Source organism: Sander lucioperca, chromosome 9 (assembly GCF_008315115.2).
Source record: "Sander lucioperca isolate FBNREF2018 chromosome 9, SLUC_FBN_1.2, whole genome shotgun sequence".
NCBI classification, from domain to species: Eukaryota; Metazoa; Chordata; class Actinopteri; order Perciformes; family Percidae; genus Sander; species Sander lucioperca.
In genome coordinates this window covers 29,252,739-29,266,788 of record NC_050181.1, presented here as the reverse complement: position 1 = coordinate 29,266,788, position 14,050 = coordinate 29,252,739, and the positions used below count along the sequence as shown (strand labels likewise).

Genomic DNA, 14,050 nt, shown 5'->3' with positions numbered 1-14,050 from the left:
ATACCAGGTTATTTTTTTTTCACCTGCTGTTTGTCCACAAAGAAACAGAAGCAAATACAACAGGGAGTGCATTTGAGATGTAGATGAGAAGCAAATGTAAAGTGGGAAAAACAGCTCATCTGAAAAAACATAAATCGTCTCTTTCTGAGTTTTTCAGTGGCACAATCTGGTCACACTTACCTGTGATGACACCACAGCAGTCATGCCAAGGCTGGATTTATCACCTAAAGCATTTTTTAAGCCTAATATTACAGTAGTGTGATATGGCCTAATGCCAATTACAGGCAAGAAATAGTAGAGTAGTAAACAGACTCAAATACTGCAGGCCTAAAGATCCCCTCCAGACATGTTTTACACATACAGTACATACAAACATAGTCTGCTTTAAATAAGAATGTGTCTAGGATATAAAAAAAATCTTAAAATTACACCTACTGCTGAAAAGTCACTAGAAGCTTCCCCCCACATTTCCTCATCCGAGGGCCGTAACAATAATCTCAACACATTTTTGAGTGGAGAGGGACCTAAAAATATTTTGATGCTCTTTAGTGATAATAAGGTTGTTTTTCTTTTTGCTACCTTAAAGTGGAACTATGCCGTTTTTTTTGGCTTAATTTACCTTAACTGAACAGCTTCGGAGTCATTGGAATGGTTATATGACTTTTTTCGAGTTGAATGGTGGTCGTCTCGCTTCCCCCTAGCACCTGTGAGAGGATATCAGGTCTCGCGATGTAACGAACTGCTTCACGGCACTGCACACATACGCCCATTCAGGAACCGACTAACAAGGTAGCGATGGAGTTTTTCAGGCTATCGTCATGGCTGAGCCGGCAAAAAAGAAGCAGAAAGCTAGGAAAGCATTGTCGGAGGAACAGAGAAAGAGGAAACGGCAGACTGACCGAGCGAGGAGTCAGACACAAGTAAACATCGGAGCTGCCAAATATCTATTCTGAAGCTTTAGGGGGAGCTCTGTAGAGAAACCTGCCAGCAAAAAGCGAGAAAACAGCGAAGAAATGGCCAAAACTGCATAGCGCCCCTTTAAATAACAATTTTGCAGTTTTGTCGTTTTGGATCGAAGTAAATTATGTTGATTGAAAGGAGAGTTTGGAGAACACAGCGTCATGTGGAGCATTTGCTGTTTTGCATAAAGAAATACCAGATTAGTGTTTTATCACTGTAGAAAAAAATACTCAGCTATGACCACCACGCAATTACCAATGTTGCAATATCTTTTATTTAAGTACTTTTGGACATATATACAAATGTCCTTTCACTCATTTTTTCATTACACCATTATTTGCTAAATGAGCCAAAACATTTTTTTTATAAAACTATGACATAAAAAAAAAAACAGCTGACACTGTTCATCTTAATACAAAATCTGACTTTATAATCTCTGAAAGCTCAAACTGGGCCACAGTGATCTACCTATTATATAAACCTACACAGAAGCCAAAACTTCATCCTACATTTGTCAAAATAAATAGAGGCAGTTTAATCTCATAGTGGCTGATATGGAAGCTGTTAGAGTGATAACGGCACAGTGACTACTTAAGAAAATATTTCATATCTGAGCAGGGTTTGTAACAGACTGGTACGAAGAGCTGCAGGGCCTGTAGTGAGTGTTGTAGTAAAAGGCCTGTGTGATACAGGCCACCCTACACACTGAGCCCTGTGTGTGAAGTCACACCCTGCCCATCGTGGCGTCTATTTAAAAACCACCAACGGTTCATATAAAACACTGTTTTGTCACCCCGTGTCTCTGTTGCGCGGAGCCCGTGAGTCGCAGCCTAGACACCGAACTGGAATTGATTACTTTCAATTACATGGCAAACGCTAATAGACACTGGTGCTAACGTGAAGGTGCGATTGTTGGCTAAAACCCACCATTTAGGCCGCAATTCGAGAGGTTACGCCCCGAGGGCTTGTCTATTAAGTCAGGGGGATCTAATTATAATGGATTTGTGAAGGTCACTTGTAAACAATCGTGGAATGTGTGGTCGGGGTGAGAGACATCATTCATAAAACAATTGAGAGTGCTGCGTGATAATCAAGGGGTTATCGAAGGTCTGCCTGACGAAAAAAAGAAAAGAAAGTCCCATTTCAGTAATTATTTGCCTCTATGATTCACAACTTCCCATACATCTTCAGTTTTACTCTTCGCTGCTGCTGCAAAAAATGAGAAGGGGGGGTGGGGAATGGGGGTGGTGGGGTGTTAAGCTTCTGTTGGAGTCCAAAGCTGTAGGAGGCGCTCTCAGACATATTCTTTAGTGCTGCTTGGCGGACCAGAGCGGGAAGTGCCCATGGACGGGTACTTAGACGCCTGTTTCTTTCGTGGACAGGATGCGGCCAACATGGCTCCGCCCAGGACGTCTAGGAGGGAGCCGCCCCAGGCGATGAAGATGGCAGCGCCAAACTCAAACCTGGGGAACACAAGATGGTGTTGAGCAATTATTTCAAAATAAAAGGTTTGGATTTTTTTCAGTGACAAATTGAACTTCTGGCTAAATGTATTTTTCTGTTTTGCTGCTACACACAAGACAGCATCTCTATCTCATCAGTTTGGTTTAAAAGTAAACTGATTTCTAAACCTTGCAAACATTCAAACTGGCAATGGTGAAAGCTGTACTCAGGTCTGTTACTTAAAGTGAGACTACTGCTCAATAGCAGCCACTGTGGACATAAGTGGCATTTATGGGATTGGGGATTCATAAAACCAGCAAATATGAGTTTGATAACATTAGCTAAGATTAGCCTCCATAAGCTTCTGGTCATACCAGACAAAGTACGACTGTAGCAGAAAACCCCCAGAGTGTATTACATTGATCAAGGGTGTGTTTTATTACATTTATATAGAACTTTTTATGTGTATTATGAAAAATGTGTTATTTCTTTGATCAGAAGTTACATTGTTTCAATTTAAGCAGCAATACAATTACCGGTATATCAAATGTATTCATTTAAAATAACAGTTCTGTACATTTACAGAATTATCAGCAAAATACCAAAGTATAAAAAAATGCAGAATTACTGTATAATATTCTTACTGTATAATATTTGATTTTTTAATGATGATTCATCAATGTGTAAGCAGCAGGTTAAGATGGAGCTCATTTGAACTACTTGTATGGTTAGTGGTTGTATGGTATGGTTGTTAATGTATAGAAATAATTCATGTTTTTCTTATTTATTTATAGTCTTAATATGCAAAGTAACAATAACTATAGCTTTAATGGAGTAAAAAGTGCAGATTAGAAGTTAAAATCCAAACAAAATGGACCCGTGCTTTAAAATGATATGTTAAGTAGTAGTAGTAGTAGTAGTAGTAGTAGTAGTAGTAGTAGTAGTAGTAGAAGTAGTAATACTTAGATGAAATGTTCGACATTTTGGGAAATACACATATTGACTTTTTTCCGGGAATTAGAGATTAGTACCACTCTCATATCTGACTGTTAAATATAAAGCTACAGCCAGCATCCAATTCGCTTAGCATAGCATAAAGACTGGAAACATAGGGAAACAGGTAGGCTAGCTCTGTCACTGCACCGGGCCAAGAAATAGTCCGGCACATAGCCGTAAAGCCACAACATGTTGTAGTTACACTTGTGGATATAACATGGTAAATAATGAGCTTTAGAGGTGCTAGTCAGGCTAACTGTTTCCCCTGTTTTCTCCTTATGCTAAGCTAATCTAACTGTCCTGGCTGTAGCTTCATATTTAACTGACAGATATGAGAGTGGAATCCATCTTCTCATCTAACTCTTGGCGAGCAAGCGAATGAGCAAATATCCCAAAATGTCAAACTATTTCTTTAATTACAGTACTTGAACACGCTGTGTTTTTCAGGGGGTTACTTACTTGGTGTTGACTGGAGTGTAGGGATTATAGAAAGCCCGGATCACATTATGAGCGAACCAGGAGCATGCTACGATGGCACACAGCCCTGAGAGGAGAGAAGGCCAACAACAAAGATCAATCAGTCCATCAGCACATCATCAAAACCTGAGAGGGTAGACATGCTTTTACCCTCTTTATAGTCACCAGGCGGCGAGCTATTGACTCCAGCACAATTAGCTTTTAGTGTTTCTGTTCTCTCCAGAGCAAGTTAGACCTCTTATGTTAGAATCAGTGCCAGGAGTACTGGACCTCTTCAATCATTCAGCACAGGAGTGGGAGGATAGCTTTTTGGACTAGGGATCAAACGTCCTCCTACCTACTGTGTGATGTACACAAGACCTAGGCAAGAATGTGATGATGAAGCGAGTTTTGATGAAATGTTATGTAACCAGGTCTGTATTGATTATCATAGGTCCCATCGACAATAATATGGATTATCATTGGTCCCATACAGTGGCATGGTCAGCGAAGAGTCATTTCACCAGAGCCACACATGATTTTGCCACCACTCTTTTCTAATGTATCATATTACCGTTTCAGCTGTTTAGTTTAGATTATTTTATTTACATATCATTAAAATATACAAGAATAAAGCTTGATACAAGGTAAAACATTATGCAGGGGAGGTTAGAAGCCAAGAAAATTCTTATGAAGATGCCACCCCTCTAAGTAACACTAGTTACACTAAGCAGCAATACGATCTCTTAACCGAAGTCTTAAAAGTCAGTTGATTTGACCGTTTCAAATGTTTTTGACTGAAGTGATGCTGGTAGATTGTTCCAAAGAGATGGTCCTCTGCTGTTCATATGTCAATTTCTGTTTTGTATTTTTTAGTACACACTAGCTGTGTGGTTCTGGATGGTAATCTGTCAGTCAGTGCACCACTTTGGTCTACGCTAAAATATAACAAAGAGTCGATGGATTGCCATAACATTTGATACAGATATCCATGGTGGCCAGAGAATAAATCCTACTGACTTTGGGGATCCCCTGACATTTAGCGACACCCACGAGCAGGTCAAACATTTCACCTATCGAGTGAAATATCTCCAAATCTAACGTACAAGTTGGACTGGCACTAGTCTGGATCAAAGACGGTTTACTTACTGAATAGTTCCGGTGCCGCCAGAAGTTCCGCCAGATGTCCCTTACCTTTCGCTTTCCTTGTGTTTACTCTCTAAACTCCGGACGCTTCACGGAACAGCAACCGGAACCTCCGAGCTAGCAAACTAACGTTACACGCTCAAAATGGCAAGTTTTGAAGAAAATTTGGATTGTGCAAAAAGGCAGGTCTGCTTGGTTCTTTCGGGGAATCATTGTAAAGATTTAAAAAGTACATATTTATGGCATTTACTCTCTAACCGGGACGTTTTGGAAGTTTAAAATTCCAACACAAAGAAAGAGGAAGGTGACGGACATCCGGCCGTAAAGAGGGACATCTTGCAGAATTTCTCCACAGCGCTGTGGAGAAAGGTCTGGCAATGCCAGACTAGACTGGTACTAAATCTTGTATAGACGTTCATGGTTCCCAGTTGATTTTTCCAAAAGAATTTGGTGGACCCCCTCCACTGTAGAGCCACCATAGGCTTACATTAAGTTTGTGGGGTTTTTGTGATGTTAGAGCCACAAAGATGAATCGGTTAATCGACTAGTTGTCGACTATTAAATGAATAGCCAACTATTTTGATAGTGGATTAATTGGTTTGAGTAATTTAAAAGAAAAAAAACTAAGCCAGTAAACTAAATATCTTTGAGTTGTGGATAAAACAAGACATTTGAGGACATAATTTTCGTCGTCCATCTTTATATACAGTCTATGGTCTCCATCCAATTAAAGACCCGGAAATGTTTGACTGACGTGTTAGACAGCACGAAGGACGCTGTTCATCCCTCCTCTAGGGTTCCACACACAGAAGCTGTACTTGCAGCTTGTGGTGGAACAACACATTGATGTTGGTTTTCCCTTTCATTCGTTATCCGTCCATATGTAATCAAATTCCCCTCATAGTGCTTGATTGTCATCAACAACTTATGGCATCCTCACCTCCCACGAGTAGGATGATGCCTCCTGTCATGGCGATGCGGGACTTGCGCACTTTTTCGCTCCCTCCACAGGTGGTGCACTTCATTCCCATACAGGCCACACCCAGGCCTGCGACGGACACAATGATGCCAACTATCATCAAGGCACGAGTGGCCTGGAGCGAACCTGGGGGGCAGACAGAGAGAAGGAAACTAATTATGCATAAGGAAAGGTGTGTCGGTCTCCATATGTGGAGGCAGTGAATACATGGCCTTTTTGTTTTTGTGGAACATGGGAGTGTAGCTTTTATAAAAAACAACCAAAAAGATCAAGTGCAATGTGGAAGCACCAACTGATAAATGATGAGGAGAGACTAAAAAAAACAACAAGCCTTGACCCATAAGCCAGGCTTTTTGTGTGTGTCCAAAGGTTGTGAATCACACTCACATTAGCCTGTCAGGACATTTGAATGTGAGCTTTTCCTGGAAGAGAAACCATGGGATACACATGAACACACACCAGCACACACAGAAACACCAAATCTCACACTCACTGTTTCCGACCCGTCTGTTGCTGAAACACTACTGCTAGGATCCTCATCTGTCAGTGCCCCCCACCCACCCACCCCCCTCCTCATCCTATAAACCTATCACAGGGTGAGTCCCCCCTTTGTCTCTCCTCCTCTGTCCACCTAGAACCAGTCTGTGCCAGTCTAAGCCATCCCATCACTACCCTGCCCAAACAAACAAAACCCTCCAGCAGCGAGGGAGGGATGGGTGGGTGGAGAGAGACAGAGGGAAGGATGGTGCGGAGAACAGGGAGAGTCGGGGCGGGGGGTTAACTCTATAAAATACTGCTACATGGGGAACAATAGGGTGGATTATATAGTAAATGCAGAGAGAGTGATACAGGATGCACAGTATCCTGGCTGGGAGCTACATCACACTGCTGTCATTATTGCTACTGAGCCATCTATGGCAGCTTTGCAGTGGCTTCACAAATGTAGCACATCTGCTGCATTTTACTGTACAGAAAAAAAGGGACGCAGAAGATACTGGTTTGGTTATGATTATTTTGTAGTACATTCGTTACACAGATTTAAGATACAAAAAAGTTAGGTGGTGCGCCAGGGCCGGAGCCTCAGAAGCCACACCTCCATTCCGTTTTCTCAAAAGTCCCAAACCTTTTAAGATTTTAAAATAAAGTCAACTTTGTGTCACTTCTCCCTCAAGCTTTCCGACTGGAAAGGCAAATCAACGGAGCAAAAGTTCAATTCATGAGGAAATATTGCCATTCAATTTTTGAACTCTACTCCAACATAGTAAAACAAGAATAGGATTCAAGATCAGTAATGCTGTTTACTCCATATTCCTACCCTACCTATGTTATGTATAGCCTAACTGAAAAATAGGAGCATCAGACATGTCTTGCCTCTTTTTTAAGTGGCAGGAGTGAAAATGAGTCATCCTCAACATTTGTAGTTCTGGTTTCAGAATGATGAAGACAGTTGGAGAACAATTAGATACAAAACAGGATGTAGGCTCTACAGGATTCACTTTTTTCGTGTCTTTTTTCCAAATGATGTAGAGATTTTAAGCCAATTTTTTATTTATTTTTTTAAATCAAATGGCTTGAAAAATAGTCAATGTAGCTGCCGTTGATGGTAAAAACATCTCCCCACTCTGCCCCTAGTGGTGCCAAATATGTTATGTTAAATTCCAAAAAAATATATCAGGTTCTGAGGTTCTTTTCAGTATCCAGTACTACTTTATATATATATATATATATATATATATATATATATATATATATATATATATATATATGGGATGGATACAGTATTTAGAATATTCTACGGTAGTAGAGGCTCTGTAGCTTTTCTCAAGTAAAGGTTACATTGCTACAACATTGATTAACAAATATAAGTTGACTTACTTTATATAAAGCTAGTCACAACTGTACCATTGAGTAACATATTTTTTTTTTCCAATCACGATTCCACAGGGAGGCTACTCCACAGCCCAGTAGGGGGCCCTGGGGGAAATAATGAGCTGTGGGTCCCGATTAATGTGTTTGCGGTCATTTGGGAAAAACACATTTATTTATTTAGCAATTTGCACAATCTCTTTTTTTTTTTTTTCTTCGAATAGGGCCTTTTACACAAAATAGGCTGTTTTTGATTCAACAAAGGGTTCAATTTTGCAAAAACAACTACCTCTGTTTTTATTTATTTTACTTTTTTGTGTCCAATCCTGGGAATATCAATCAAACTGGTGTTGTTTTGTTAATTTTTTTTAAATGTCTTTTCTCTGTTTTTACAAATCAACTCTTCTTTTCTTTTTCTAGTGATATGTTTCTAAGTCAAACTCCTTCCAAAACAAATGTGCATATTATCATATGACCACAGACTGATGAAAAAGGGCCTTTGTGGCCCCTGAGGGTCTGGGGGCCCAAGGCTGGTTGCCAGGTTAGTAAACCATCTCGGCAGTAAGCCTACTGTATATACTGCAGGGCACACAATACAGTGGCTGTAAATTACATCTCTAAACAAAAGAAAAATAGATTCTATCAGATATATCAGCAGAGACATTCTCCGTTTTTAATAAAAATTAGCACACAAAAAAATAAGACCGTCTGTCCATTACAAGAAATTGGTTGTAATTGGCTTCAAAAGCAAAGCCTCACTGCTTCCTCTAATACTATTATGTCATCAAATGAGGCCAAAAGTCTGCAGGTCTCTTGTCACTGAAGGGCAGTTGCTATTATCCCAAACTGTTAAAACCATTAACTCCCAGTTTGCTATGAATGAATGTGCATTTCTGCATGGGAGACGTCCTGAAGCCATTGTGTGTATGTGTCAGGTGATGTACAGTACAGCAGATTGTTTAGATGCCTGTGCTGCAGCAGTGCGGTTCCCATGGTCACACTTCCTATTGAAGTTTGAAGCTGTTTATTTTGGCAACATATTCAGTAATAAGCAACAACGGTTGTGACGTTTGCAATGTGGTTTCTATTTCATGGTGGCGAAAAAGAGAACAGAAAGTTGCTACAAAGTTCTCAGTCGCCCAGATCTTGGGATACCCGGGGAAAACAAGTTAGGGAGTTGTGCATTTTATCACTGGAGGTATATATTTCCACAAAAGCACAGCCATAGTGACAACATATACAGCTTTGAGTTCATATATGCCTATGCAAACAACTGTCTTTATCAAAGATGGATCATAGAATTAGCTCTTGAAATTTGGATAAGGCATCATCTGTACTGTAGTAAAAGTGAGAGTGCTTGGGAAATATTAGGAGGTAAGCTGGGCTGGGAGGGTTTCCCAGAATGTGACAATGTGTGGGTGAATACTTCAAGAAATAAATAGAGATTGAGCCCATGATAATTTTATTGATGCAACTTTGCACATTTGTATTATTGTAAATTAGGGGTGAATGTGTTTGTACAATTGTATATACTTCAATTGCATTGAATATTTATTGTCTTACCCTTTCTGCCCAGGGACTACGGCTGGAAAATAGCAATTGTGCTACAACCTGGTACAATAGATCTCTCCTTGTTCTTATACAAGGTTCATGTTTAATTGTGCATTGCCCCTGTGCATTACACTACTCTTTCCAATTCCTTTCAAAAATTGTTTCTCCACTTATAAAGAAGAAAATTCCCCACTGTGGTGGTAGCTCACAGTCTGGGGTCTGGGACTGAATTTTGTGCTACGCCCCCCCATCACAGTGGGCAGTATAACTGCTGAGTGTGGTTAATTAATATGGTGTGATGAGCAGGTTACAAAACTTGAGTATGGTTATCTGCAATAACAGTGTGGCCCATTGAGGTCTCACATAGGTGGAGGAGTGCTCTGATGGAGCATGTGTAAGGGGGGGCAGTGCAGGGGACATGTCCCCCTATAATATTTAGAGGAGGTAGATTTGTCTCCCTCATATCAAAGACAACCCACTCACCAAAAGAGGCCAAAAATAACTGTTCAGGGAGCTCAAAACATGTACGGAAAACAAGAACTGTGTCTATTTTGTGTGGCATCACTGTTGGGTTAAAAAAAAAAAACACAACAGGAGCGTGAAAACTAAAGACATTGAAGTCGATTTAAACTTTGGAGCTTCTGGCTTTAGCAAGGTATCATTCTCTAACAGATGTGTTGTTGAGATGTACACGATTCCTTAAAAAAAAAAAAAAACACGTGGGATGTTTTGAATATGCAGAAAGTTTTGTACATGGTTTCGTACATAAAGACCACCTGCTGCAATAAACACAGTGATGATGGATTGACATAACTCAGTCATGGACAGCGATCGGATGGAACTAAGTACATTACAAATAGTGAGCTACCTGTACTTTCCTTGAGTCTTTTCTTTTCATGCCACTTTCTACTTCTACTCCGCTACATTTCAGAGAGAAATACTGGACTTTTTACTCCACTACATTCATCTGACAGCTTTAGTTACTAGTTACTTTACAAATTAAGATTTTTGCACACAAAACACATGTAGTTTATAAAATACAAAGTTACTACCTTGTATTACATCAGCTCCGATTAAACACTTAATTGATTGACAGAACTGTTTGGATCGTTTCCAGTTTCTAAAATGTGAGGATCTTTCTGCATAGAGTACTTACGCTGATGGTACTTACATACTTTTACTTAAGTAGCCTAACATTTTCACTGCAGGACTTTTACTTGTAACAGGCTATTTTTACAGTGTGGTTTAGTACTACTTACTGTCGAGCTGCAGAATGGAGTCGTAGATCTTACACTGGAGCTGTCCGGTACTTTGGAACGCGCATGACATCCACAGCCCCTGGTACATGGCCACCGCTGTGATGATGTTGTCCCCGATGTACGCTGACATCTTCCACTGGGGCAGAATAGTCCCGATGATCAGTCCAACGATGCCAATTAACGACAGGAAAAAGCCCAGCAGCTGAACACCAGAGTTGGCCATCGTTTAAAATAAAAGTTCCCCCTTCTCTAAAATATAGCCTACTTTGGGGTTTCGGTGGATCCTGTATTCCTCTTATTCTTTGCAAACCGTAAAGCTCCAGAAATGTGTCTTTAAGTGAAGCAAAAGAAAGTGATGGGAACCGTGTCGCAGGGAAGTTGTGTACCGGGGGTCTTGAGTCGGGGCTGGGCATCCAAGATGCGTGTGTGTGTGTGTGTGTGTGTGTGTGTGTGTGTGTGTGTGTGTGTGTGTGTGTGTGTGTGTGTGTGTGTGTGTGTGTGTGTGTGTGTGTGTGTGTGTGTGTGTGTGATGCATGGAGTTGCATGGGGAGTCGCTGCTGCTGGGAAATGTTCCCTCTGCTTCCAGCAAAGCAACAGGTTGTCTTTGCACTCGACCCTTCTCTCTTTATCAATTTCTAACCTTTTCAGCTTGCAGTATCAGGGCTGTGGTGTAGGCTAACTAAGGACATGTTTAGTCAAGCACTGTACTTAAGTACAAATTTGAGGTACTTGTACTCAGAGGTGGAAAGAAACCAGGGGCAATTCCAGGATTTTTTAAAAGTGGGGTGGCATAGTGGGGGGGGGGGGGGGACCAATAATCAGTCTGGGGTATTTTGTCAGAATACAGCATAGAAAAATCTGCTTATAAATATAGGACATATTGGATGGGATAGAATGACGTAATGTCATTCTGCTTAATGAAAAATATCACATTCATTATAAGTTCCAATTGTTTTCTTTTTTAACAATATCCAAATACGATACACATTTTCTACAGGCTCAGTCTGCCACTTTAAAAAACAAAACAATTCCAGTGCTGGATCCATGGTATCAGAATTTTGGATAGTCGTCATGGAAACATGAATTGGTCATGTGACAAGGGCTGGGAAGATTGGCAGAACAGGCAGCCAAGTGACAGTAGTCTGATCCAATGGAAATCACAATTGTCGGATTGGTGATGTTTGCCATGTTTTCTATGGTTTAGCATTATATTTAAAATAAATATTGAACATAAGCAGATCTAGTTTCACATAGACATATTCACTAGTGATGGGAGTTAGAAAAGAAGTTGAGTGAGCCCCTGTAGCAGTGGTGGAAGAGGTATATTCATATCCTTTACTTAAAGAAAAAGTACTAATACTACACTGTAAAAAATAATCTGTTACAAGTAAAAGTCCTGCATTGAAAATGCTACTAAAGTAAAAGTATGTAAGTAGCATCAGGAAAATGTACTTAAAGTATTAAAAGTAAAAGTACTCAATGCAGAAATATCCTCCCATTTTAGAAACCAATTTTCAAAAAGTGTCTATATCAAAAATTTGGTTTTCTTTCAACAAATTGTCCAAAAACAAAATAACGTGGATGGTTCACTACAACGTTCTTTAGTGTAAAATAAATGATCAGTTCACTATTTTCAATTAATTTGGGTATTTTATTAGATTTTATAGCATTTGAAAGAAAATTGATAGAAGGTTGAAAAAAGTGACAAATATGCTTCAAAAACGTGGGAGAAAACAAGAAAACTTCGACAGAGACGTCAGAAAAAGTGACAAACTTGGAAAAAACAAGTGACAAAAAAGCCAGAAAAAGCTTAAAAAACTTGATTAAAAAAAAAAAAAAAAAAAAAAACGTAAAAATAAAATTTAAAAAACTAAAATTGACAAAGACATCGGAAAAAGTGACAAAAAAGCCACAAAAGTGTAGAAAAAGATGACCAAAACATTGAAAATCTTTTTTTTCATTTTGACCCAGAATGACAAAAAGCTGCGTGGTCGATGGGAAGACAACACAACGGTTAATGGGGTAATCATTTCAGCTGAACTTGTAGGCCTGTATATTGTTGGGTAGTTTAAAAATATTCTACCTCAGTGAAAGTACTATTACTTTGATGAACTTTCACTTAAAGTGCCCATATTATGAAAAAATCACTTTTTCTGGGATTTAGGGTGTTCTTTTGTGTCTCTGGTGCTTCCACACACATACAAACTTTGAAAAAAATCCACCCATGCTGTTTAGAGTGAGATACAGTTTCTGAATGTGTCCTGCCTTCAGTCTCTGGGTGAGCTGTTCAAAATCGGCACGGCTTGTGACGTCACAAGCCGAAATGAGCAGGCTAACCGCAACCATTAGCTCGTTAGCATGCTAATGCTAACGCTAGCATGCTACCTCGTTCTCAATAGCAAAGCACTGCTACAACACACACAAGTTCACCATAATCTACAAAAGAACTACTTACATGTGCGCCCTCATTTAGAAGTCTCCCAGCTAATCCTGCCTTGTAACTGACCAAAGTTGTAGAAACAGCCTTTCTTTTACTGTCTATGGAGCTAGCTAGCTGACATGATCTACATCTGAGCTACTGGGCATGTGCAGTGCAATCAAAGATAGTACAGAAGAAGAAAAGAGGTCTCACTCTGTAGCTAAAACAGAGACTAGGTGAAAAGAGGATCTGCAGCAGTGAGAGAGAGAGCACTGCAGTACAACAAAAATATGGTGTTTTTTGAAAATTAAACCATGTAAACCTATTCTGGTACAACCTTAAAATAAAATTATGAACCTGAAAATGAGCATAATATGGCTGCTTTAAGTATAAGTCAAATTACCGGTATAAAAATCTACTCAAGTAGAGTAAAAAGTAGTTTTATTAAAATTTACTCAGAGTAAAAGTTACTTAGTTACTTTAACAGCAGGGGGGGAGACATACTTTTTTATATTTACACTTATTTAATATCGTATTTATAATTCTTTAATTCAATCTCAGTCCATCTGGTAAGAGCACAAAGCCAAACAACTCTAAAGAAGCTACAAAAACCTAAATAAAAGAACAAAAAAACTCAAAAAGCGACAAAAAACATTTCAATTTTAGAATTTTCTTTGCCAAAACAATGTCAGAGACCTTTTTATTTACTTTTTTTTTTTTTAATCAGTAACGGTTGTGATTTTAAATGTAGCACAGTACAATACTTCAAACAAAACATACTTAAGTAAAAGTAAAAGTACAGCTTTTAAAAACTACTTTAAAACGTAAAAGTAGGCTGCACAACAAAACTACACTATTACAGTAACGTGAGTAAATGTAATTCGTTACTTTCAGAGAAAATCATATTTTAAGGGGCGGGCGGTGTCACCCTGTGTCCCCTTTCTAGCCCCTTAAAATATGATTTTTTCACATTGC

The 14,050-nt window shown here is 39.4% G+C and overlaps 1 protein-coding gene across 1 annotated transcript; it reads right to left on the bottom strand.

Moving 5' to 3' along the window:
- Positions 1-1,202: 1,202 nt before the first annotated feature.
- On the bottom strand, positions 1,203-11,102 carry cldn7a (claudin 7a). The gene is made up of 4 exons (XM_031288401.2): positions 10,657-11,102; positions 5,942-6,106; positions 3,859-3,943; positions 1,203-2,423 (listed from the first exon to the last, which is right to left on the bottom strand). Exons 1-4 carry the CDS (start codon positions 10,877-10,879, stop codon positions 2,255-2,257), a joined length of 642 nt encoding a protein of 213 aa, XP_031144261.1. The 5' UTR covers positions 10,880-11,102; the 3' UTR covers positions 1,203-2,254.
- Between the last annotated feature and the right edge of the window lie 2,948 nt (positions 11,103-14,050).

Coding starts and splice junctions, on each gene's coding strand:
- cldn7a (XM_031288401.2), bottom strand. CDS start 10,879: ATGGCCAACTCTGGTGTTCAGCTGCTGGGCTTTTTCCTGTCGTTAATT. Junction 6,107..10,656: donor CTCCATTCTGCAGCTCGACA/GTAAGTAGTACT, acceptor TCTGCCCCCCAG/GTTCGCTCCAGGCCACTCGT. Junction 3,944..5,941: donor CATCATCCTACTCGTGGGAG/GTGAGGATGCCA, acceptor CTCTCCTCTCAG/GGCTGTGTGCCATCGTAGCA.